Source organism: Lynx canadensis, chromosome A3, assembly GCF_007474595.2.
Source record: "Lynx canadensis isolate LIC74 chromosome A3, mLynCan4.pri.v2, whole genome shotgun sequence".
NCBI classification, from domain to species: Eukaryota; Metazoa; Chordata; class Mammalia; order Carnivora; family Felidae; genus Lynx; species Lynx canadensis.
This window is the reverse complement of record NC_044305.1, coordinates 104,617,627-104,645,125: the sequence shown is the minus strand read 5'-3', so window position 1 is coordinate 104,645,125 and position 27,499 is coordinate 104,617,627. Positions and strand designations below refer to the sequence as shown.

The 27,499-nt window shown below is 41.3% G+C and overlaps 1 protein-coding gene across 1 annotated transcript; it reads left to right on the top strand.

Moving 5' to 3' along the window:
* On the top strand, positions 1–27,499 carry STARD7 (StAR related lipid transfer domain containing 7). The gene is made up of 8 exons (XM_030311192.1): positions 1–730; positions 10,411–10,619; positions 11,187–11,236; positions 12,737–12,847; positions 12,928–13,010; positions 13,453–13,552; positions 22,896–22,980; positions 24,047–27,499. Exons 1-8 carry the CDS (start codon positions 411–413, stop codon positions 24,229–24,231), a joined length of 1,143 nt encoding a protein of 380 aa, XP_030167052.1. The 5' UTR covers positions 1–410; the 3' UTR covers positions 24,232–27,499.

The following is a 27,499-nucleotide window of genomic DNA, read 5'->3' as shown; positions in this document are numbered from 1 at the left end:
CCACCTCGCTGCTTCCCGAGCGCTGCACATCAGGGCCCCGGTGCCGGCTTGACGACGCCAAGGAAGCAGGGAGCCAACAACGCTGACCGGCTGTTGGCCTGCCGCGTTCGCGGCCTGAGCCCAGGAAGGCCTCTTGCAGAGGTTGCGGGGCCACCCCCGCGACTGTGCCATGACCGACTCTCTCCGCAAAAGGGACTCTTCCTCAACGTTTACTGCAGAGAGAGATGAAAAGCCTGTTAGACCGTGAGACGAGCTCGGGGCCGACCGACTAGGGGCACTCGCGGCAGGCCGCCCGCGCCTTCCCGGACCCGTTCTTTTTGCCCTGAGAGGGAGGCCTAGTTCGCCTCCGGGCGCGCAGCGGGCGCCGAGGGGTGGGGCAAGAGGGTCTGGGCGGGGCGCGCGTCGGCGGCATGTTCCTGCGGAGGCCGCGGGCCCTGGCCGCCTGGCTAGCGGGCGCGGCGGCGGCGGGACGCGCGGGGGCGCGGGGCGGGGGCCTGCTAGCCCTGCTGGCCAATCAGTGCCGCTTCGTGACGGGCCTGCGTGTGCGGCGCGCGCAGCAGATCGCGCAGCTGTACGGCCGCCTCTACTCGGAGACCTCGCGCCGCGTCCTTCTCGGCCGCCTCTGGCGCCGGCTGCGCGGCCGCCCTGGCCATGCCTCTGCCTTGATGGCGGCGCTCGCTGGCGCGTTCGTGTGGGACGAGGAGAGGATCCAGGAGGAGGAGTTGCAGAGGTGAGTCCGGAGACGAGGTCGTTCGGTGCGGTTCGCTGGCGCGGGTCAGATTGGGAGATCGGCACGTCGATCCTCGGGGCCTGCCTTTTCGGTCAGTGTGTCCGGTTTACCCGGTGGTACTTGAAGTGACGATGCAGTAACTCGATCCTGTTTTTAGCACACCATGTTTTTTTTATTGTCTTTCTGTGCTAATTTCATTTGTCTGGCTAGAAATAACGAAATGCAGATTGGTGTAGGTGGGAAGACTTTGAATAGGGAGCATCACGCCGAAGAAATAACGTTGTAAAAAACAAATTAGGTCTTGAAGGCATGTAACCCATTGGTTCACGTAATCTTTAATTCTTCCAAAAAGGTGCAAATTCAATGCAGGTTTCAAATTTGACCTAAGGATATGTAATTTACAAAATTACTGCATTCCAAATGGGATTTCGTGAGAAATGCCAGGAGAGCTCTTTTGCTGCTGTGACAGAATTATGAGGCTGGAAAGGCTTTTGGCTTCTCAAACCAGTAGCCCAGGCATTTTAACCTGCAAAAATTAGGTCAGTTTTTTGCTGCTTTAACTACAACTTAGGGAATAGTGTTTCATTAGGCTCTGAAGTTATGCTGTCATCATCATCAAAATTTCTGGGTGAAAAATGCAGTACCATTGGTTGAATTTGATAATCTGTGGTTCTGAGTCTTAATCCTTATAGTTTTCAACTAATCTCATGGGGGAAGCCTTGATTTAGCTCTTGCTTTACAGTATCTTTGTATTTTCCTTTTTTTAGTAAACTTTTTTTTTTAAGTTTATTTATTTTGAGAGAGAGCATAAGTGGGAGAGGAACAGAGAAAAAGGGAGAGAGAGGGAGAGAATCCCAAGCAGGATCCGAAGTGTCAGCGCAGAGCCCACAACCGGGAGATAATGACCTGAGCCAAAATCAGAGTCCAGATGCTTAACCAACTGACCCACGCAGGCGCCCCTCTGTATTTTCCTTTTAACAAATATCCCCTCTCTCCCTCCACCCCCTAAATTTTTGTTTCCCTGTAAATCTTTACAAAATTAGGTGGTTGGCCCTAGGCTATGGTTTTGATCCCTGCATTAGTATGATATACATATAGAAAACTTACTAGTTACTAAATATCCACCTTGAGGATATAAATGCAATTGAAAATCTTAATCTTATTCACAAAAATGTTAAGATACCAAAGCATGATAGGTTGCTTGCCTAGTTTCTGTTAGTATTCTTGTGCAACTTCTCAGTCTCAGGTATGGGAAATAAAATGACTTATGGGAGGAAAACCTTTGTATTAAGAAATTATCAATTAACTGTTTGAATTTTCATTTTCTTTTTGATGATGAAATACCCATGTTCCCCAGTAGTCAAGTTTGAGAGGAAAATTCCCAGTTGGATCTATTTAGAAAGAAAAGAAAACCAGAAAAGGGCTACCTGGTGCAAAAGAGAGGGAGATGTTTTGGGATGGGAATTGAATAGTATTGGGGGCCTGGGTGGTAGATGACGTTCTTTGGCTTATTTCATGTGTTTTTATGGACAGTCTGTCCTGGAGCCTTTGTTTAGTAGGCCTCCCATTAGCAGGAGCTAGAGAGGAAAACAAGATAAAAAATGCATGTGGTAAACATTTGAGTCCGTAGTCACTACCCACTGTAGCAGAAAGAGACCAGTTGATGGCCAGGCCCTGTATTCGTACCATTTCCCTTCTCTTTGAGCTGTCTGTGAAACCCGGGGGCATTTGAAACACTCGTGGTTCTAATCCACCTCCTGAAGAGGTATTGCCCTCTGTTAACCCACTCGCGAATTTCATAAGCTTAGATGAAGGCCAGTCAGAACACTTAAGGTCCTTTCTGATTCTCCAGAGTTGTTCTAGTAAAGACCTTCGTTTAACAATTTGTTTTCTAGTTCATGCTTGAATTCAGTCATATACCTAAAATTTGATGAAGGTGTCCATTTTGAGAACTAAAAAAAAACGTTTGTTACCTTGCTAGGGAGACGAATAGTAACGCTGTTCAACTATATGCCGATTGTACGGTGGTTCTATAGGTTTCTTATGTTTCTAATATCTTGTCATATATTTTATTTAGTAAAATATTCTGGGTTCAGGTGAACATTTTTTGTTTGTCGTTTAAGTATTTTATTTGCTTTAAAGGAGGCACTGCTGAGGTTCTTATAGCTAGTTTGGAACATCTTAGATTTTGTTTGTTCTAGTGAAATGATTTTGGGTGGCTTCCATAATGGAGCGCGGTTGAATGTGCCTCAGGACAAGTGCATTTTTTTCATTGTTAATGGAAGAAGAGCATGATTGTCCCATGGCCCCTAAATCACAGCATTTGGTTCTTCTGTGCTGTTTTTGTACCAACTTGTGCTGGTACTCTTAGAATGTATGCTTTAAACGTGGCGTGTGTTTTTTCTTATGTTACTTGAGTCTCCGTTCAGAATGAAAAGGAGTAACCTGGCTTTCAATTCTTCTATGCTTGAGAACATCTTAACAAATAGAATCTCATTTATTTAGCAACAGCAAGAAAATTTGAGAAATGGAGTAACGTGTACAAAGTGACTCTGGCACACTGATGGGCACCAGGTGTAGAAATCAGGTCTTTTAATGCTTGGTCTAGTATTCTTACCCAGTGGCTTCAATTAAACAAATCAAACAAAATAACTTTCAATCATTGTTTTTGGTACTAGCTGGCATTCTGTGAGCCCAGGACAGATCTTATGGAAAAATACAGTAGTAATTTTTTATTGCTTTGGAACATTAAAAAAAAAATTACAAGAACAAAAGGAGGAAGGAAGTTAAGAAATATGAAAGGCTAGGGGAAAATGTTCTATTAACCCCTCCTCCTGTTAAAAAAGTTACAGTCCATTGCTCCAGAAATTTGAGTAAATAAGTGCCAGTAAAATTTCATAAAGAAATTGTTTAGTTTCCCGCTTTTATCTCAGGGCATTTAGAATAATTGTAACTTTTGTTACATTGTTTTGTGTATTATTAATTCGATAAATGACCAACCAAAGGTCCTTCATCTTTTTTGCCACTGTCACTTGAAGATTTTTTGCTGGCATACCCTTCTTAGATCATCAGAACTACATTAAACCTGACTTGAAATTTTTTACATTGTCTTCATTATTTTACCGTTAACCAGTTGGCCCAGAATTGCAGTGAGCTAGCTGATGTTTTGTTATTTGTAGATGTGTTGTCTCGTAACAGTTGTACTTGAAAGTTTCTAACTTTGACCGTAATTTGTAATTTAAGGAAGGGATTGTGTGAATTGAGTCAGTTGTTTTACTGAAATTACTAATTTTGGGATGGCTAATTTCGGGATGGCTTTATTTGAATCATTTTGGGCCCTTATATCAAACTCTATACTGGGGCAGGACTTACATGGCCAAACCTGGTTGTACTTACTACTCTGTTTTAATAGTTTTATGTCTTCATTTTCTTTCTATACCTCTCAATCCATATTGAAATGACTTTAGTTTTGGAGAAAGGTAAGCATTGGCTGTCTTTTTCTTAATCCTTTTACTAATCTGCTGGTTCTGTTACTATTTTGGGAATAATCTCTTTTGTCCTTTCTTCTTATTACCTGTTTAAGTCTCTTAGATAACAAGGTTTAGACACTCACCCTGTCCAAACAGGATTTGACACAGCAGGCTAAAGAGATGTATGGCGAGAGGTTTTCCTTCCTCCACATACAGGATAGTGACTGACTTTGAACACCTGTGTGCTGCTAATGATGTCTGTCATGTCAGCATTTAGAAGTTGAGACCCTTCAGGGGCGCCTAGGTGTCTCAGTCCGTTAAGCGACTGGCTTTGGCTCAGGTCATGATCTCACAGTTTGTGGGTTTGGGCCCCACATCGAGCTCTGGCTCAGAGCCTGTAGCCTGCTTCTGATTCTGTGTCTTCCTCTCTCTCTGCCCTTCCCTCTGCTTGCAGTCTGTCTCTCTCTCTCAAAAATAAATAAACATTAAAAAAAAAAAAAAAAAGAAGTTGAGACCCTTCACATATTGTTGAATCTGTGGACAAGAATCATTTGCATTTTCATGTTGCAGTCTTGTGCCAGCATTCAGATTGTGCTATTTCAAGTATGAATGTCAGGCCTTCACAAGACATTTCTCTCCCCCTCTGGGGACTTGGTCTCATAATTTTAATCAAGGTCACCTAGTGGCCTTTAATTATATAGGAGAGGTTGATAAAGCAATGGGTCAGAAGCTCTGTACCACCTTAGAAGGCCATTAAAAGTATTGCCTATAGTCATATAATTTTCTTAAAACCTTACTATGTAATTTTATGAGCCTCTGATGAAGTTTTAATAAGACATTCCTCTCCTTCTTCATTATGTGATAAGAATGACATTCAAGGGTGGTGCTTAATTTTTACTGAAGAATGCTTTACTTACTAGTCCTGAAAAGTGTCATAATTGGTGCTGTGTGATGCCTGAATTGTTCTCTGAGCCAGTCTGGTTCTGGTTTTGCTTTTGCTTTTTTCTCTGAAAGATCTTACTGTATAAAGTTCCTTTCCTATTTCTATATGTGTTTGTAGTGGTAGCAGTGAATCCTGTTTTGCAATTTTTAATTCAAATTAAAACTTTTTAAAAATGGTTAAACTTTTTTCATCAGAACGTCAGTATAAATTGTACTGGCTAGGGTTCTTGGTTGCAAACAGAGGTGATATTGGTTAACTTAAGCCAGAGGGATTAATCAGAAAGATGTTAGGTCACTCAGGGCATTGACAAGAAGACCAGAGTACAGGTTGGCCAAGAGAACAGCCAAGACTTGCCGTAGGAATAATCAGTCTCCTTAGGGTACTAGTGCTGATTTTGTTTCCCCTAGGTTGGTTGCACTGCTGGACTCTCAACTCCTTCAAGATCACTGAGAATAATCTCCAAAAGATCCCATGCCTTGTATTATTTCCTCAAGATTCACATCCTCTACCAGAAGCCTCTAATTAACCTCCTTTAAGTTAGGTGCTGTACTCCAACTGCTAGGGCTTGAAAGAGGGCTATATCCCACCTATTTTGGGATTCTCATCGAAGCCCAAAGTTTAAAATCCAGAGAAATGGAATTTTAGAGCTAATAGAAACCTTCAAGAAATAATGTCCTAACATTACAGGTAGAAAAAGGGAGGGATTTACAGGTAAAATGACTTGGCATAAGATCACATAGTTGGCAGAGTGAGGACTGGAACACAGGTGTTTACAGTCACCATCACTTTGGGTTGCTCTAAACTTTTAATCTTGGGCCACTAATATAACTTTGAATTTTTGGCTTTTAAAGTAATGTGTTAATACAATCTTTTAATAAGAATTTGAATCATTGAGGCCTGCTTTCATATATACTCCATTTATTCAGTAAACATTGGAGTGTTTGATGTTTACTAGGTACTTCTAGATGCTGGGAATACAGACATGAAAGACTGATTTGGGGACATTAGGGAATTCATAGTTTAGTAAAGAGGAGGCATGTATAAAGATAGATTAATTATAATATATATGGCTGTAGAGGAATAAAAGTAAAAGAATATGGTTACTCTGCCTGGAAGTTGACCTTGAACTGTGTGTTTTTTTGAAGGTTGAAGAAGAGTGGGCATTTCAGACAGTCTATCAGTAGTTGATGTCTTCTTCAGTCTTGAATAACAGAAGAGTTGTATATGATGCAGACAGCCAGCAATCTTTCTTTCTATGGGCTATTTAAACGTTAAGGCGAAAATATAAGCCATGTTTTAAAAAACTATTATAAAATGTTTCAGATGTATAAAAAGACTTTAACATGAATGTTACAAATACAGTTATATTTAAGAAAGAAAATAAGATGCCATTAAAGACTTCTCTGTACTCTTGTCCAGTTGAAATCTCCCCTGTCCCCCAGATTATCTATCTCAGTTTGTTGTATTTCATTCCCATCTGTGTCTTTATACATAGGCATATGTTCCTAAATAATATATAATGGAACATAGAAGGTCATATGGTATTATCTTGGATGTTTTAAAGCTTCATGTAGTTCTGAACAAAATACTAACAAACTGAATCCAACAACATATAAAAAGGGACATGAAGTAGTGGGTTTTATTCCAGGAAAGTAAGGTTAGTTCATCAAATAAAAATCAGTTTAATACATCGCGTTAATAAAGGCTAAAAAACCACATGATCATCTCAGTACAGGCAGAAAAGCATTTTGACAGTCCAACCTCCTCTCATGATAAATCATTCAACAACTAGGAATAGAAGGAAACTTCCTCAACTTGATTAAGGGCATCTACAAAAGACATAGCTAGCAGCATAGTGTAATGGTGAGGGACTGAAAGGTTTTCTCTTAAGATCAGGAATAAGACAAGTATGTCTGCTCTCACCACTTCTGTTCAACATTGTACTGTTCAACAACATTTTTTTTTAAACTGCGAAAGATCATTGCAAGAATTTTTAAAACATATAAATGGGCAGATAAGCTGTGTTCATGGAATCGAAGATGATTGTGAAGATAGCAATACTAGTCAAACTGATGTATAAATTCAATACAATCCTCATCAAAGTCTTAATTAGTACACTGTTTTGTGCAATTTGACAAGCTGATCCTGATACTCATATGGAAATGAAAAAGACCCAGAATGGTCAAAACAGTTTTGAAAAAGGAGGACAAAGTTGGAGGACTCTCTCTTCCTGATTTGAAAACTTATTACCAAGCTATAGTAATTAAGATGATATGGGGGGTGCTTGGGTGGCTTAGTCAGTTAAACATTGGACTCTCGGGGCGCCTGGGTGGCTCAGTCGGTTAAGTGTCTGACTTCGGCTCAGGTCAGGATCTCACGGTTTGTGAGTTTGAACCCCGTGTCGGGCCCTGTGCTGACAGCTCAGAGCCTGGAGCCCGCTTTGGATTCTCCCACTCTCTCTGCCCCTCCCCCACTCGCACTCTGTCTCCGTCTCTCAAAAATGAATAAATGTTAAAAAAAAATTAAAACAAAACATTGGACTCTTGATTTCAGCTCAGATCACCATCTCACAGTTGTGGGAATGAGCGCCGTGTTGGGCTCCACACTGCGTGTGGAGCCACTTGGGATTCTCTCTCTCACTCTCCTTTTCCCTTTGCCTCAAACCCATTTACCCTCTCTCTTAAATAAATATTAAAAAACATATATGGTACTGGCATAAGGATGGATAAATAAATTGTTGGAATAAAATGGAGAGTTTTAGAAATAAACCCTTATATTTATGGCCAGTTGATTTTCAAAAAAAGTGCCAGACAATTCAGTGAGGAAAGAATAGTCTTCAGATGGGTCTGGGACAACTGGAGAGGCACATTCTAAATAATGAATTTAGACCCCCCTGCCTCATACCATACACAAAAATTAACTCAAAATGGATCGAAGTGTAAACTAATACTAAAACTTTTTTTTTTTTTTTTAATTTTTTTTTTCAACGTTTATTTATTTTTGGGACAGAGAGAGACAGAGCATGAACGGGGGAGGGGCAGAGAGAGAGGGAGACACAGAATCGGAAACAGGCTCCAGGCTCCGAGCCATCAGCCCAGAGCCTGACGCGGGGCTCGAACTCACGGACCGCGAGATCGTGACCTGGCTGAAGTCGGACGCTTAACCGACTGCGCCACCCAGGCGCCCCTAAAACTTTTTTTTTAATACTAAAACTCTTATAGGAAAATATAGGCATGAGTCCTTATGACTTTGGATTAGGCAGTGATGGTTTATTAGCTGTAACTCCAAAAACACAGGCAATCAAAGAAAAAATAGGTGAATTGGATTTCATCAAAATTAAAAACTTTTGTGCATCAAAGGTCACTATCAAAAAACTGAAAAGATAACCCAAAGCAATGGACAAAATAGAAATTATATCTGATAAGGGACTGTTATTGAGAGTATATAGAAGAACTCTTACATTTCAACAATAAAAAAATGCAATAAAATAACAGTTTAAAAATAGGCAAAGGGGCGCCTGGGTGGCTCAGTTGGTTAAGTGTCTGACTTTTTTTTTTTTTTTTTTTAACGTTTATTTTTGGGAGACCGAGTGCGAGCGGGGGAGGGAGACATGGAATCTGAAGCAAGCTCCAGCTCTGAGCTGTCAGCACAGAGCCTGAAGCAGCCTTGAACTCAGGAACTATGAGATCATGACCTGAGCCAAAGTCAGACGCTTAACCAACTGAGTCACCCAGGTGCCCCCAAATGTCCGACTTTTGATTTCGGGTCACGTCATGATCCCAGGGTTCCTGAGATCAAGTCCTATGTAGGGCTTTGGGCTGACAGTACGGAGCCTGCTTGGGACACTCTCTTTCTCTTTCTTTCTCTCTCTCTCTCTCTCTCTCTCTCTCTGCCCCGCCCCCACATGCGGTGCATATGTGCTCTTTCTCTCAAACATTTAAAAATAGGCGAAGAGTTCCATAGCTGTTTCTCCAAAGAAGATACGCAAATGGCCAATAAGCACTTGAAAATATGCTTAGCATCATTAGGCCCTGGGGAAATATAAATCAAAGACCATAATGAGATATGCTTCTCACACCCACTAGGATTGCTAGAACCATGAAGATAGACAATAACAAGTGTTGGCAAGGATGTGAAGCAGTTGGAACCCTCATACATTGTTGGTATGAATATAAAAATGGTGCAGCTGCTTTGGAAAATAATTGGGCAGTTTCTCAAAAGGTTAAACATAGAGTTGCCATGACCCAGCAAATTCGATCCTAGGAATCTACCCAAGAGAACTGAAAGCTGTGTGGAACTGTGTCTACATGAAAACTTGTACACAACTGTTTATGGCATTATTATTTATGACAGCCAAAAAGTAGAAACTTACTTAAGTGCCCATCACCTGATGAATGGATAAACAAAATGTGATGTATCATTCAATGAAATAGAAGTATTCAGCCAAAAAAGAGGGGAACAAAGTACACCATGAATGAACCTTGAAATTATGCTGAGTGGAGGGGCGCCTGGGTGGCTCAGTCGGTTAAGCATCCTACTTGAGCTCAGGTCATGATCTCGTGGTTTGTGGGTTTGAGCCCCACATCGGGCTCCATGCTGACAGCTCAGAGCCTGGAGCCTGCTTCAGATTCTGTGTTTCCCCTCTCTTTCTGCCCCTCCCTCCCTCTCTCTCTGTCGAAAATAAACATTAAAAAATTCATAAGAAAATATGCTGAGTGGAAAAAGCAAGACACAAGGGACTATATATTGTATAGTCTTTATATTAATTGTCCAAAATAGACAAGTTCATAGAGATGGAAAATAGATGAGTGGTTGTGAGAGGTTATGGGAATGAGTGACTGCCAATGGGTATAGTTTTTTGGGGGGATGATGAAAATGTTTTGGAATTAGTGGTAATGGTTACACAACCTTGTGACTATACTAAAAAACATTGAATTATATGCTATAAAATGATGATTCTTCTGGAATGTGAATTATATTTTTAAAAGAGGAGGAAAAATATGTAATTATATAAGTTTTTATAATCAACCCTTTGAGGTAGGTGCTGTTATTATCCCCATTTTACAGATTAAGACTACAGACTGGTCAAGTAATTTAATGTTTTGGTGAATGAAAGTTGGACTGGGATTCAAACTCAGGAAGTCAGGTTTTTATTCATTTTATACTGCTTTAAACCCACACCTTTCTTATGCAAGTCATTGTGTGGACATTTCATTTCACAGGTTAATTACAACCACCTGCACCATTCCTTTTGTTTTTCTTTGCAGATCCATTGATGAGATGAAGCGGTTGGAGGAAATGTCACATGTGTTTCAGCGCTCTGGAGTTGAACGCCACCCTTCAGAACCAAAATCCCAGACAGAAGGGAATGAAGATTTAGGGGGCAAAGAGCAGCCATGGGAAATGGTGATGGATAAGAAACACTTTAAGCTGTGGCGGCGCCCTATTACAGGCACTCACCTTTACCAGTACAGAGGTGAGCCCAGCTTGGCTGCCTTGTGTGTTCCATGGTTGCCCAGGTGTGCAGGACTTTTGTTCCTCATCCTCTCTAAACTGTTCTTTTCTGATTCTTGATCAGAAAATTTACCATGGTTTCTTGTTTTTGTTTTGCCTCCCCCAGATGACAAGTATCTCAGTGTCTTCATTGCTATACTTTGCTGTAGGTTGTCTTTGTCTTACTTTGCTGTCCCAATATGATAATCTAGTTTTTGAATCTGCCTTTTATTTTTCTATAGCAAATGTTTTTTTTTTGTTGTTGATGTTTATTTATGGGGGGGGGAGGGGCAGAGAGGGAGTGAGAGAATCCCAAGCAGGCTCTGCTGTGTCAGCACAGAGCCCCATGTGGGGCTCCATCTCAGGAACCCTGGAGTCATGACCTGAGCTGAAATTAAGAGTCGCCTAACTGACTGAGCCACCCAGGTGCTCCTGAATCTGCCTTTAAGATCTGTCTGTACTCTATAATTGGAATGCAGTTAAGTGATAGGAATAAGGCAAGTGATGGGGATGTGGCATTAATCCCTTATTCTTTGTTATGTCATTCTAGTTTTTGGAACCTACACAGATGTGACACCCCGGCAGTTCTTCAACGTTCAGGTGAGTAAATTTTTCTTCCCAGATTTGGAGCTTCTGAGCCTGGAAATCCACTGCAAACTGTCCACATGAATAATTTTTTTAACTCCGAAGACATTGGCTTCAGTACATCTGTCTATTTTTGTATCCTTCTCCTGTCAAATAGCATCTAGGTAGACATTGGACTTACTCTTTGTCCAAGGGGATGAGACTGATTCTATCCTCTTACAGGGCTGTTGGGAAGATCAATTAGAGGAATGTAATTGAACGTTTTTAGTATTTTATAAGGCGTTACAGTTATTTTTTCCTAAACAATTTAAGGGTAAGTTACATACGTGTCCCTTTATTCCGAAATCCTTTAGTGTGTATTTCCTAAAACTAGACATATTCTCCTAACTGTGGTGCCATTATGAAAGTCTCTAAATTTAACATTGATGCAGCTCTTATACTCTTTTTTTTTTTTTTTTTTTTTTTTTTTTTTTTTTTTTTTGCAGCTCTTCTACTCTTGTTTGTATTCCAGTTTTTATCTATTGACCCGATAATGTTCTTTACAGCATTTTCCTCTTGAGTGCAGATCCAATCAGGATTTAGTAATGTGGAGTATTGCCACAGTGAAGCTATTTATTTAGTAAAGATGAAGAGTATTCAAAGACTCCTTTCTTCCTTGGGTGGAAATGTATGAAAAGGGGAGGTGGGATCACCTAGAGTTGTATAAAAAATTTTTTTTCCTTCTTGGATTTTTCACTGTTTTATCAGGCTTTCAGTAACTAATTAATGATTATAACACTCACTAATAATATGCAAGTGCCCACTTCCCCCCAAATACTGAATTTTGTTAATTTATATGGAGTTTTTGTTGAGTTTGGATGTGTATGATATGTCTTATTTTGAAATTCCCTAGTTACAAGTGATGCTAGAAATTTAAAAATACACTGCCTGCATTTCTTTTTGTGAAGTGTTGCTCATACTTTTGGGCTTTTTGTCTGTTTAAATCTTTAAAAATTTGTTTTACCCTTGTACATTTGTATGTCACTACCTATTAAATTTTCCCTAAACATGTCTATCACAATATTTTTTTCTTATATTTTCCTTTGCTTTGCCTTTTTAAAAAAATATTTGAGAGAGAGAGAGAGAGAGTGGGGAGGGGCAGAGAGAGGATCCGAAATAGGCTCCATGCAGTCAGTGCAGAGCCTAACGTGGGGCTCAACCCCATGAACTATGAGATCATGACCTGAGCCAAAATCAAGAGTTGGTTGCTTAACTGACTGAGCCCCCCAGGCGCCCCTGTGCTTTGCCTTTCTTTAGTAAGATTCACTTTCAAGATAATGCTATTGGCCTATAAGAAAGGGTTTTGAAAGACTTGTCTAAAATAAACACAGCTGTGTTTTTCATACTTTGCCACTTTTAGGTCAGGTTTCCATTTCAGAATAAGATTCTTGGGTCAGAGGTCCAAGCATCTGGAGAAGTCTTCTGCAGCTTTGTTTTGAATTTCTTAGGTCTTGACAGTCTCTTCTCTTTCTACAGCTGGATACAGAGTATAGAAAAAAGTGGGATGCCCTGGTAATCAAGCTGGAAGTGATTGAGAGGGATGTGGTTAGTGGTTCTGAGGTTCTTCACTGGGTAACCCATTTTCCTGTGAGTATTTTCGTTACTATTTTTACTTTTATCACATCCATGTGAGGCAGAACACTAATTCTGCCTATTCTTTCCTTTAGTATCCAATGTATTCCCGGGATTATGTTTATGTTCGACGGTATAGCGTGGATCAGGAAAACAACGTGATGGTGTTGGTGTCACGGTATGTGTGGTTACTTGTGGCTCCTCCTGAGATCCTTTAGCTGTGTCCTTCATAGATGTCTGGTGGGAGTTTGCATGGTCTTGTTAATAGGGGTGCTGCTAGGACCCCATCCATCCCAGCTAGAACACGAGTGGGTTTTGACTGGTGACAGTCTAGGAAGATAGAAGGGATGTAAGCTTTTCATTAAACCATTTTTTTAACCTTAATATTGATAATTAGAAAAATAAGTGCTTTTTTCTTCAACACGAAGGTTACAAAGCCTAGGAATCACCAAGGAAACTCACTTTGTTTTTAGAACTTAGTTTGTATTCATTCATCTTGGTGACTCTCTGTTTTATTTTAAAAATTAGAGTCAGCTTTTTAGATTTTCCCCTTAACTTTAGCTCTTACGCTGTTTTGTATGTAAACATTACTGAGTTTCCTTAACTTTTCTCCTTACCAGTGCTGTGGAGCACCCTAGTGTTCCAGAGTCTCCAGAATTTGTAAGGGTCAGATCGTATGAATCCCAGATGGTTATCCGTCCCCACAAGTCATTTGATGAGGTGAGTTTTACATCATCCGAGAGATGATGTGTAGCTGCTATGGGATTTTCTCAAGGAATGCCTTTTGTCTGAACTGGGAAGGGCAGTGGTTCTCAAACTTGGCGTGCATCAGAGTCCACTGGAGCTTGTTAACATACAGTGCTGGGGTATGGCCCAAGAATTCTCATTTTTAAGAGGTCCCAATGTGATACTACTGGTTTGAGAACCATTGCTGTAGGGTGATAACACCTGGAAGATCCTCCAGGACAAAGTTCTGATGACCCACGATTCCTGTTTGTATGAGAGACAGGAGAAGACGACGGCCTGTTAGCGGCATTCTTTGGGAACTGAAGGAGCATCTTTTCCATCAAAATTTCACCACAATGGGCAAAACATTTGAAACCTTTCTGGATTTCTGTTTCCTTATCTGTAAAATGAGAGGGTTAAAATAATGTTCTCAGCTTTCTTTAAAATCTGTGACCTTTCTTTGAGCAGAATTTTTTTTTCAACGTAGGGAATTGCTTTTTTTTTTTTTTTTGTCAAATCTATTGAGTTTACTACGTATTGATTCCAGTGGTTGCTGGTTTTAGTTGTATTTCACTTTACAATTAAAGGCTTTGTTTCTTTCCATTACTTTTATTTTTGAGCTGGATGAACTGTGTGTTAGTATGGTTTTGTTTTCAACAAGTTGTTCTATTTATACTGCCTGACGTGGGACTTTAAATATGACAGAAATGGTGGTTCACTTCAGTTAATGTGATGATTGACTCTTTTTAACTGGGAGATCTGTGTGTTTATTTGTATACTATTTTTAGAACAGTATTTTTCAAACAGATTGCTACCCATTAGTGGAAGACAAAATTACTTTAGTGCATTATGACCAGCTAAAAAAAAAGAAAAGAAAAAATATACGGAGTAGAAATCATCTGAGTGTAAGCATATTTCATGAGACTTGTTTAGGTACGTAAGGATGTATGAATGTGTGTGTATGAGGCTGAGAGAGAACTGGTTGCAGTGTAAAAAGTTTATTTACAATGTGTTGTAGTTAAAAAGTCCTTTAGAACTTTAGAAAATAGAAAAGAAGTAGTAAGGCTACTTAGTGTCCATGGCTAGTTGCCTTTAGGAAGGGGAGCCTGGGTCAGGCTGGAGACCGTGTGGGAGACAGACTTAGGTCTCACTCTTTTCCTTTAAAATTTTAACCTTGCCCCCCATATATTTCCTATTGGGAAAAAACTGACTTGAGTTCCAGCATTGCTACCTTTAGAAACCATGACCATGAAATAGCCAAGGCATCGTTTAGCACCTAGCCGAGTGTGTTGTATCTAGCAGGGGCCCAGTAAATAATTTCTTTCGGTTGGGGTGGGGGAACAATAGAGATTATCTATATAATTCTTTTAGTATATTGGTGGCAAGCTCTTATGAAAAAGGTAAGATTTGAGTGGGGTCTCTTGAAAAGGCAGACTGGATAGAGGAAAACAGGAAGCGCCCTGGGGGCGGACACGGCATGATTTATCAAAGACAAAGACAAAAATGAGCCATGAATAGGTTCAGAGACTCACCACTTAGAAAGGAAAGTTGAGATTAGGGAGGAGTGATAAGTTAACATTGACCATGTAGATAGAATACTTGAAAACCAGGCAGCTGCATTTGGACTTGGCAGATGGAAAATAGATCCTTGAGCCAAGGTATGGTGTTTTATTTGTTTTACTTTTATATACATTTCAAATTTTCCCTAATTAAAAGATAAAGAGGGGCGCCTGGGTGGCTTGGTCGGTTAAGCATCCAACTTCGGCTCAGGTCATGATCTCACGGTCCGTGAGTTCGAGCCCCGCGTCAGGCTCTGTGCTGACAGCTCAGAGCCTGGAGCCTGTTTCAGATTCTGTGTCTCCGTCTCTCTCTGCCCCTCCCCTGTTCATGCTCTGTCTCTCTCTGTCTCAAAAATAAATAAATGTTAAAAAAAAAAAAAATTAAAAGATAAATAAGTAGAAAGAATCATGTTGATGAACCTTCTGTATCCATTCCCAGCTCCAACAGTGATCAACTCATGGACAAACTTATTTTATCTATATCCTTTCTTGTCCCTTTTCCTGCTCTCCTGATTATTTTGAAACAGTTTCTTGCTTTACTATAGAAGAACCCATAGAAGAATTCTTCTATAGATATTTCAGTATTTATCTCAAAAAGAAAAAACATTTTTGAAAATATAACCTCAGTGTCATAATGATCCCTAATATCAAATAATCTAGTTAGTGTTCATATTTTCCTGATGGTCCATGAATTTTTTTGTAGTTGGTTTATTTGAATCAGGACTCAGTTGGCTCAGGTCATGATCTCCCAGTTGTGAAATGAAGCCCTGCGTCAGACTCCGTGCTGGGCATGGAGCCTGCTTTAAAAAAAAAAAAAAAAAAAGTTTGGGCACCTGGGTGGTGGCTCAGTTGGTTAAGTGTTGAGTCTTGGTTTTAGTTTTGGTTGAGTCTTTGGTTTCTGTCTCTCTCTCTCTCAAAATAAAAAAATAAATTAAAAAAAAGTAAATATCTTTTTTTTTTTCTTATTTATTTTGAGAGAGCATGAGCTGGGAGGGTCAGAGAGGATCCCAAGCAGGCTCTTTGCTGTCAGTGTGGAGCCTGGCACAGGGCTTGAACTCATGAACCGTGAGATCATGACCTGAGCTGAAATCAAGAGTCGATGCTTGAGCCACCCAGGTGTGCCAAAAGATAATTTTTTTTTTTTTTTAATGTTTATTCGCTTTTTGAGAGACAGAGTGTGAGCAGGGCAGGGGGCAGAGAGAGAGGGAGACATGGAATCAGAAGCAGGCTTCAGGCTCTGAGCTGTCAGCACAGAGCCTGACGTGGGGCTTGAACTCACAGACTGTGAGATCATGACCTGAGCTGAAGTCGGACACTCAACCGACTGAGCCACCCAGGCTCCCCCAAAAGATAAAATTCTTGAAGGAAAAAAAATATGATTCAGACTCTGGACATTTGAAATTTGTTCATATTATTTCTTGAGTCTTTTGAAGTCCGTATGTTTCCCCTCTTTTTTTTTTTTTTTTGTTTTTTGTTTTTTTTGTTCTTGTTGTTGCTGTTTTGCAATTATATTTGTTGAAGAAGCAGTGTTCTTTTGTCCTGGATCTTGATGATTGTATCTCCATAGTATCATTTAATGTGTTCCTCTGTCCCTGTCCCCTGCCTGTATTTCCTGGGTATTGGTAGTTACTGTTCAAACCTCAGGCTTGAACAGATTCACGTTGGTTGGTTGTTTTGGGCAAGACCACTGTATCAGAAGGCCAGTCGATGACTGTTTCTTTCTTTGTGAATTCAGAAATGATTGGTGATTATGGCTCAGATCCGTTATTTCATTGGGGGTATAACAAATTGCTGGTTTTGTAATTCCTTTATTTTTCTTCATTTATTTCCACTTATTAATTGAAACACATTAGGGTAATTTTCCTCACCAACTGTTTGGTTTTCTATAGTGCACATAGGAAAGGGAAGTAAGAGAAATGGTTGATTTGTTCCTTTATTTATGAGTTTCAAAATAATGCATTGGTCCTTTCAACCAGGGATCCTCCAAAGGTAAAGTTTTTATTTTTTTGTTATAGACAAATACCATTAGTCTTTGCTGTAGAAGAACTGATAGAAGACGTCTTCTAATGCTATTTTAGTTGTTTTTTTTTTTTTTTTTTAATTCAAGTTAGTTAACATATAGTGTAATAATGATTTCAGGAATAGAAGTTAATGATTCATCACTTACATATAACACCCAGGGCGCATCCCAGCAAGTGCCCACCTTAATGCCCCTTGCTCATTTAGCCCATACCTCCCACCTAGCACCCCACCAGCAACCCCCAGTTTGTTCTCTGTATTTAAGAGTCTCTTATGGTTTGTGTCCCTCTCTGTTTTTATATTATTTTTGCTTCTCTTCCCTTATGTTCATCTGTTTTGTATCTTAAATTCCACATATGAGTAAAATGCTAGGCTATTTGGCTTTCTCTGCCTGATTTATTTCAAACAGCATAATACATTCTAGTTCCATCCACATTGTAGCAAATGGCAAGATTTCATTCTTTTTGATTGCCAGGTAATATTCCATTGTGTGTGTGTGTGTGTGTGTGTGTGTGTGTGTGTGTGTGTGTGTATCATAGCTTCTTTATTCATTAGTTGATGGACATTTGAGCTCTTTCCATACTTTGGCTATTGTTAATAGTGCTGCTATAAACATTGGGGTGCATGGCCCCCCCTTCAAATCAGCGCTCCCATATCTTTTGGATAAATACCTAGTAGTGCAATTGCTGGGTTGTAGGGTAGTTCTATTTTAAATTTTTTGAGGACCCTCCACACTTTTCCAGAGTAACTACATCAGTTTGCATTCCTACCAGCAGTGCAAAAGGGTTCCCCTTTCTCCACATCCTTGCCAGCATCTGTTGTTGCCTGAATTATTAATTTTAGCAATTCTAAATGGTGTGAGGTGGTATCTCATTGTGGTTTTGATTTGTATTTTCCTGATGATGAGTAATGTTGAGCATTTTTTCATGTGTCTGTTAGCCATCTGGAGGTCTTCTTTGGAGAAGCGTCTATTCATGTCTTTTGCCCATTTCTTCACTGGATTATTTGCTTTTTGGGTGTTGAGTTTGAGAAGTTCTTTATAGATTTTGAATACTAACTGTTTATCTGATCTGTTATTTGCAAATATCTTCTCCCATTCCATTGGTTACCTTTTAGTTTTGGTGATTGTTTCCTTCGCTGTGTAGAAGCTTTTTGTCTTGAGGGTAGCTATTTCAGTTTTTTTTTTTTTTTTTTTAAATTTTTTTTTTTTTCAACGTTTATTTATTTTTTGGGACAGAGAGAGACAGAGCATGAACGGGGGAGGGGCAGAGAGAGAGGGAGACACAGAATCGGAAACAGGCTCCAGGCTCTGAACCATCAGCCCAGAGCCCGACGCGGGGCTCGAACTCACGGACCGCGAGATCGTGACCTGGCTGAAGTCGGACGCTTAACCGACTGCGCCACCCAGGCGCCCCGCTATTTCAGTTTTTAAACATGTTTGGTTAGTTTTAACCTATTGCAGTTATTCTTTTTCTTTTTTTCAGTTTATTTTGAGAGAGAGGTGTGAGCAGGGGGGAGGGGCAGAGAGAGGGAGAGAGAGAATCCAAAGCAGGCTCCAAGCTCTTAGCACAGAACCCAGTGTAGGGCTTGAACCCATGAACTGCAAGATCATGACCGGAGTTGAAATCAAGAGTTGGATGCTTAACTGACTGAGCCATTCAGGTGCCCCTACAGTTATTGACACTCAAATTTGTCCCAATTTTGGCCATTAGGGGCCTCATCTTCTTGGCTTGAATCCTTTTGACTTGACCTCAGGGGTTCTTTTGTTTTCTGCTGTTACAAGATATCCTAGGTTCATCTTGTATAGGTTTAGCTGTAAACCTGAAATTAGCATTTCTTTAGGGAGTCCTGGTTCCTTTTAAGAAAATGTCAGTTAAATACCAGGATTTGGGGGTGATGACTGGCTCGCTCAGTCAGTAGAGCATGTGATTCTTGATCTCAGGGTTGTAAGTTCAAGCCCCAGGTTTGGTATAGGGATTACTTGAAAATAAAATCTTTAAAAATAAATAACCAGAATTTGGTTTCTAGGAGTAATAGCTATTGGTTTGCTCATTGTTTTTAGGTCTTTTCAGAAGATAGAACTAAGTAATAAATTTTACTTGTTTGTTTTAAAGATAAATCTTAAATACATGCCAATACTTTCTTTTTTTAATTTTTTTTTTCAACGTTTTTTATTTATTTTTGGGACAGAGAGAGACACAGCATGAACGGGGAGGGGCAGAGAGAGGGAGACACAGAATCGGAAACAGGCTCCAGGCTCCGAGCCATCAGCCCAGAGCCTGACGCGGGGCTCGAACTCACGGACCGCAAGATCGTGACCTGGCTGAAGTAGGACGTTTAACCGACTGCGCCACCCAGGCGCCCCTACATGCCAATACTTTTAATTCAAATTTCAGACTAGAGAGTTGTTTATTATTTTGTGTCTTACATCTAGCATCTTTTCCCATGATGAGAAATTCAGTTCTTATCACTCCAAACATAACTACTCATTTGCTTTGACCTGAAATATACACAACAGCTTCAGAGTAATACTGCAAAGATCACCAATAATGTGATGATTTAAAATTTGTATTATATATATTTTTATCCTTAGGGTATGTACACAGGGTACAAAATAATTGAGTTTTAAAGTTACTTGAGAGGCACCTGGGTGGCTCAGTCAGTTAAGCATCCAAATTCGGCTTGGGTCATGATCTTGTGGTTTGTGGGTTTGAGCCCATGTCATCTCTCTGCTGTCAGCGTGAGCCCGATTTGGATCCTCTGTTCCTTTCTCCCTCTGCCCCTCCCCCACTCTCTCTCAAAAAATAAACATTAAAAAAAAGTTTTTTATTACATTTCTTTATTTTTGAGAGGCAGAGAGAGGGCACGAGTGGGGGAGGGGCAGAGAGAGAGACACACACAGAATCCAAAGCAGGCTCCAGGCTCTGAGCTGTCAGCCCAGAGCCCGACGCGGGGCTCGAACCCATGAACCGTGAGATCATGACCTGACCCAAAGTCGGTCATTCAACCGACTGAGCCACCCAGGCGCCCCCAAAAATAAACACTTAAAGTTATTTGAAATAGGTGTTCTCTTTGTGATTTTTTTTTTTTACTGACTCAGTTTGTAGTTGGGTTCCCTGTTTTCTACTTTATCTTTGATTTTTAGATACTGCTTTTTAAACTTAATTTTGTTTTATTAAATTATGAAAAAAATTTGTTTTCCCAAAGTGAAATTTATCAATAACTAGAGTGATTTCGCTTATATCCCTGTACCTTCCACCCAGTTCCTTCCTTCTTCTTATGGGTAATCATTGTTTTTGGTTTCCTTTTAAAACACAAGTAGTGGTGGATGAGAACCTGGGTCTCTTGACTTCTCAGCTCAAGTGTTTTATGGGAAGAATAAAGTCTTTTATATATATTAACTAATTTAGTCTTCTAGCCAACCTTTGTGGTGGGTACTGTTACTGTTTCCACTGTACAGGTTTTACCTTTCCCTTCTCTTTACTTCCATAGTATTCATCCGTATCTCTGTTATGGCATCTATTCTGTTAATTGAAAGCTCCTGAGGGCAGGGACTAGCACATTTTTGTTTGCTCTGTCATACCCAGCACAGTGCCAGTCACAGCAGACATTCAAATACGTATTGAGTAAACGAATAAAAGATTAAACCGTCCATTCAGGAAAAAAAAGAACTTTGGTCTAAAAGCATGGGAATTTAGGGGCACCTGGGTGGTTTAGTCAGTTGAGCATCCTACTTTGGCTCAGGTCATGATTTCATGGTTTGTGAGTTCAAGCCCTGCATCGGGCTCTCTGCTGTTGGAGCAGAGCCTGCTTGGGATCCTTTGTCTCCGTCTCTCTCTTCGCCTCCCCTGCTTGTGCTCGCTCGCTCTCTCTCTCAAAAATAAATACATAAACATTTTAAAAAATTGGTTAAAAAAAAAAAAAACATGGGAATTTAAAGTTGTAGTTCTACCACCTGGAGTTGTGGCCACTCTGCTTTAAAAAGTACAGACATAGGAGCACCTGGGTGGCTCAGTGGTTAAGTGTCCGACTTCAGCTCAGGTCATGATCTTATGGTTCCTGAGTTGGAGTCCCATGTCAGGCTCTCTGCTGTCAGCACAAAGCCTGCTTCAGATCCTCTCTGTGCCCCTCTCTCTGCCCCTCTCCTGCTCACGCATGTACTCGCTCTCTAAAAAATAAACATTAAAAAAAAAGTGCGACATAAGAGCGGTTTTCTCTTACCCCTTTGGATGGAGCGCGATCGGTTACTTCTCCTAGGATCAGGACACTTGTAAATCTCCTTAATTTCCTGTCCTTCACTGGAGTTAGGCAATGAGAGTGCTGAGCCAAAAAGAATGGTGGGTGCAAGGGCCCTGCAGTCAGAATTCTGGGTTCGTCTTGGCTGTCATTGAGTATGTGGGTAACCTTGGGCAAACCTCCTTCTTTTTGCTCAGTTTCCCCCCCTATAAAATGGGGTAACAGTATCTACATTATAAGTTGAAATAGTTCCTGGCACACCATTAAGTGGTCTATAAAGGTTTGCTGGTAGTAGTAGTAGCAGCAGCAGCAGCAGTGCGGCAGAGTTTGTATCATTTTAAAAATAATTTTTTTAAATTAAAAAAAATTTTTTTACATGTATTTATTTTTGAGAGACAGAGCACAAGTGGGGGAGGGGCAGAGAGAGAAGGAGACACAGAATCCAAAGCAGGCTCCAGGCTCTGAGCTGTCAGCACACAGCCTGACACGGGGCTCGAAAACTGTGAGATCATGACCTGAGCCGAAATCAGATGCTTAACTGACTGAGCCCCCCAGGCACCCCCGGGAATTTTTTTTTAATGTTTATTCTTGAGAGAGAGAGAGAGAGAGAGAGAGAGAGAGAGCGAGCGAGAGAGAGCACAAGTGGGGGAGGGGCAGAGAGAGGGAGACGTGGACTCCGAAGCAGGATCCAGGGTCCGAGCTGTCAGCACAAAGCCCGATGCAGGTCTCGAACCCATGAACCACGAGATTATGACCTGAGCCAAAGTCGGACACTTCACCAACTGAGCCACCCAGGCGCCCCAGAGTTTGTATCATTTTGATAAAGATGAGGACCTTTAAACATTTTGGGATATGTGTTGGGATTTTCAAGACCACTCCCAAAATTCACAGGAAGGACTCCTAGGACTCAGCATGTAATTGTACTCATGACTAAGATTCATTATATAGTCATGTAGTAAGGATACGCAGCTGGATCATAAGGGAAGAGACAGGCAGAGTCTGAAGGAATCCATGTGGAGGCTTCCTCTTGCTCTCTCCCATGAAGGAGAGCATATTCTTCCAGCAACAAAAACATAGTAACAGGTATGTGATGTTTCTGCCCAGAGAAGCCCATTAGAGACTCAGCACCCAAGATTTTTATTCAGGGCTGGTCACATAGGGATCCTCTGCATAGCACATACCAAAATTCCAGATGTCCCCAGAAGGAAAACAGGTGTTTAGCACAAACTGTATGATTGTTTGCACAAACAGACAAGACACACAGGGAGTCACCCTTACACTTAACTGTTGACTGGGAGTACTCCGGGAGCCGAGTTCCTGGACACCACCTGAGGGCCAACCTTGTAGGGTGGCCCTTCTACGAATGGCAACCTCTCAGGTCTTCAGTATTAACGTTTTTCTGCACAGGGTAAAAAATGACACTGTCTGCCCCAGAGTCCGATCATGATCATTCTGGGGTACTGGATACGGAAGCTGTGGTGGGTAATTCAGGTATCATTATTTTTGTTGTACTTCTTTTTCAGAATGGCTTTGACTACTTGTTGACCTACAGTGACAATCCCCAGACTGTGTTTCCTCGCTACTGCGTTAGTTGGATGGTTTCCAGTGGTGAGTGGGCACTTGTATACAGGGCCTGGAACCTGGGCTGAGCATTTTGTTTTTCTCTAGCTCTTAATGGCAAGCAAGATTAGTGCTTGTCTCATGGGAGCACTGTTGGAGAAATTAAATATCTTTCCTGGTCCATTCTTGAATACTATGAAGACAGTGAAGCCTCCAGCTGGGGTTCAGAGGGATGAGAGTTAGGGAGTCCCTGAAAGCAACATGTGCCCAGAAGGGAGTTTTAAGAACAGTTGCTTAGCTTTTATTCCTTAAATATGGACTGTGTATGTTAATGTGTTAACAATTTTTTTTTTTCAACGTTTATTTATTTTTGGGACAGAGAGAGACAGAGCATGAACGGGGGAGGGGCAGAGAGAGAGGGAGACACAGAATCGGAAACAGGCTCCAGGCTCCGAGCCATCAGCCCAGAGCCCGACGCGGGGCTCGAACTCACGGACCGCGAGATCGTGACCTGGCTGAAGTCGGACGCTTAACCGACTGCGCCACCCAGGCGCCCCAACAATTTTTTTTTTTAGATAGTGTTGGAGGCCATACAATCTCGTGGAAAAAATGTGGTAGTTATAGGACAGTAACCTTGAGAAAGGGGCTACCATGTATCTTGACAAAGGCTACATATCACAGCTGTAACTGTACCTTCTTCTTCCAATTCCTTGTTTTAAAAAGCATCCTCATGTGATTTTCTTTCTTTTGCTTCTCTGTAGGCAGCTTCTAATACCTCAGGGGGAGAATGGAGAGATTAGGCGTTTGTGTTTGATATTTGTCTAAATAAAATTGGCAGATAATTAGGCTATGCTACTGATAAGTGGTATTTTAATCACCTAAAAGCCTTATGCGGCTTGATCAGTACCCCTTTCCAAAGGATCTCCGAGGTCATGGATTGTTTTCACTCTGTATACATTTTAGGAGGCAGCTGTCACTCACAGGTTGTTGATTAGGCTGTGATCTCTATAAGAAAGGAATTGGCTCCCTACCATGAAAGAAATAGGGCCTTCTAATTTTGAGCCTATTGTCGGTTTGTATTTCATCCTACCCAGATTTTCCTCTCTCCCACCAGGCATGCCAGATTTCCTGGAGAAGCTGCACATGGCCACTCTGAAAGCCAAGAACATGGAGATCAAAGTAAAGGACTATATCTCATCTAAGCCTCTGGAAACGGGTAGTGAAGCCAAGGCTACCACCCCGTCTTCAGAGCGGAAGAATGAGGGTAGTTGTGGCCCTGCCCGGATCGAGTATGCTTGAAGGGTTTTGGGATAAGAAGGGACAGGCTGCTTTTAGTCCTGTCTCAGTTCCTTATCTGCTACAGAATGGGGACATGTATTAGAAAGCGTCTGCTGTAACCACCAGTGCAGGATGACTCAATAACTGGTGTCCGATTTCATTCAGAGCCCTTATTGCTCTTTATCAAAACAGGAGGAATCATCCATGAGGGCGTTGTCATATTCTCAGGCCAAGCATTTTGAAATTCAGTATTTCATTGAGCTAATCTGGAACAAACCTCTCACCTCAGGCCAGAAGGGGACAACTTCTTTTCGCTTCCTGTGTAGTTTCCTCTGCCAACATTCCAGTTCTCACCATCGGTTCTGCAGCGCTTGGGATTTCCTTCAGTTCTGAAGGTCCAGCTGGAAAGTACAGTTGGCCAGTTGAGTCTTCAATGAGGGGTCATTGGGAGTGCTCTTGGTAACAGTCCTAGTGTTGAATGGATGTGAACTATTGCTTGGCAGTGTAAGTGCCTTGTCCTCACCCTGCTTCTATCTTTAGGGACATCAAGTTTGTACCAAGGAATTTCTGCCTCCCAAATACCACCCCATTGACTCGCCATCCCCCAAAGCAGTTTCCTTTGCATTGACCAGTTCTTCTCTATTCATGCCCTGTATTAATTTGGATCATTGCCTCCTTCCTTAGTCCGTTTATCAAGAACACTGGGAAATGAATCCTTTCAGATGGTAGCTTTCTGTGTCATCAGTGTTTTGATAGGGTCAGTGGTGATGCTCAAAATATCACACTTTAGGTTTGGGGGTTTTTTTGTTTTTTTGTTTTTTTTTAACCTTTGTGTCAAAACGTAGGAATTGGGAACTTGAGTAGGATTTCTCCATAGTCCTACTGTATAGAAAACACCATTTTGATTCAGGCATTATTTTTCACACTTCAGGTTTGACTGGATGCTGAGGACTTGTCCATCTTGGAAGGCTAAAGGCAGAGGAATGGGGGTTGGGCCACTCCCTTGGAGCTCTCAGAGCTGTAGACAAGCTGTGTGAAGAAATAGATGTAATCTTGCCCCAAATACTGATATAATGGGGATGTGGTTTATGTGACCCTTTGGTTCCTCTGCAAAGTTTTTCCTCCTCTTTTCAGAGTTAAAACGAAAGCAAACTACACTGTTTGGGTAAAGTCACAATCAGATGGTATCAGTTTGGCCTGGCTGATTTTGCTTATGGTCCTGCTGCAATCTGACAGAATAGGGATCAAGTTTTAAATACTCCCTTCTCTTTTTTCCGTAGAATTTAAATGGCTGGATTTTCCCCTTTTTTCCTACTTGGCTACCCTTTTGTGTTGTTGAAAAGGGGATCTAAGCCTCAGATTGACTCAAACCTCTGGACATTTTTGTTGCCTATTAAGTTTTGTGCCAAGGAAATAACTGCCCCCGTGTTTCATGTCTTGCCTTCTCTGAGTCATTGGCAGAACAGAGAGATGTGTTGAGTATCTCCAGCTTTTTTTCGTTGATCATTTCTCTCTTCTCATCCCCAGGACTTCACAGAAGCCAGGGAAAAGCTCCCTGGGCTATGTCTGAACTTAGCGCCTGTGATTGTTGGGGCATGGATGGTGGTGTGGGCAAGAGTGTGTGAGTGCACAGGTGTTAAGGAGCTACGTGTTGCTCATGTTCCTATTTTTGGCAACTTGACCCTATACTTGGGGTCAGTCTGTACAGTTACTTATGTCATTGTAATGATTTCACTTCTAACTGTGACATTTTTATCAAATGTGTGAATAAATACATAAAGATTGGTACAAGAGTGTTTGTCTTTGGACATGTGGTGGTGGGAAATCTTGTATATTGGGCTTATGGTTTCTTCCTGATCAGAAAGTTGGAGTGTTTCTACTTAGGGTTGGCACATGGAAGCAGCAAGGTGTGGTCTGGGTAGGGGCTAACACAGAGCTAACCACCTTGCCTTGATTATGAGCCCTTTCCAGGTAGCCAGTTTGGCAAATGAAAACAAACCACCTATTTCCACTTCGTTGTCTTGATCTACTCACCGTCCCCTTTGCTTTTAAGGAAGGATCAACTTGAGGAAACAGTGTTTGAGCTTTGCTGACAGTGAAACTTGGGAGGGAGCAAGGAAAGGAGGAAAGGATTTGAGGAAGCCAGGTCTAGTGTGGGAGGCAGACCGGGACTTTGGCTGGAGAAGGAGGGTGGTGAGTTCAAACCCCACTTGGCCTGGTGGGAAGTAGGGTCACACAAGCAGTTCTGCTAGAGTGTAAATTTGTTGCAAGGCGATGGATAGATTGGAGACACTTAAGAGCGTAACGTGAACTTTGAGTTTATGTGTGATTCTGCCTCTGGGAAACACTACGTGAACACAAGTGTACACCTGAACCATTAAGGCTCTTTTCTCCAAATTGTTCGGAGATAATCACTGGAAAGCCATCCCTGCTTGTAGACTACTTGTTAGGTGTTGTATGCTTATGGGTGCACATGTGTTTTTATAATCAGTTTGGAGAGTTGGTGACTCTGGCCTCCGCCCTGCTGCAGAGGCCCCTACATGTGGCATCCTTGACATCGTTCTCCAGATTCTGCATTAACACTTCCACTGAGAAGCATTTGAGTTCTTACAGAAAGCAACATTTCCATTGTTGGACAGTTCTAGCTTTCAGGAAGTCCTTTATGTTGAGACTAAATGTGCCACCTCAGCGTCTACCAGAATCAGTGGGTCAAGCCCTGTCTTTGGAACAACACAAGGAAAACATTTCCATGGGATAGTACTTCACATTCTTGAAGACCGTGCTCATGTGACCTTTACCCTTCCCCAGGTTTTCTGTTGCTAGCAGCTTCAAAAATCCTTCCAACTCTTTATTATGAAAATGTTTGAAAAATTGAAAAATAATAAAACTTTGTATGCCCTCCCCCTACCTTTGCTGGTTGTTAACTTATTATGGTGTGTGCTTTGTCTTTATATATAAATACACTTTGCTGTGGATTGAACTGTCTCCCTAAAATTCACATGCTGAAAGTCCTTATGCCCAATGTGATAGTATTGGAAATGGGGCCTTTGGGAGGTGATTTGAATGAGATGAGGTCATGAGGGTGGAACCCTCCATGAACGGATCTGTCCCCTTATGAGAAGAGACCCCAAAGGTTTGCTTGTTCTCCCCTTCCACCGTTGTGCAGACAACAAGGTAGCCTGGCAAGCTAGGGGAGAGTGTTCTCACCAGGAACAGGATTGGCCAGCATCTTGAGCTTGGACTTTTAACCTGCATAACTGTAAGAAATAAAGTTCTGTTGTTTAAGCTA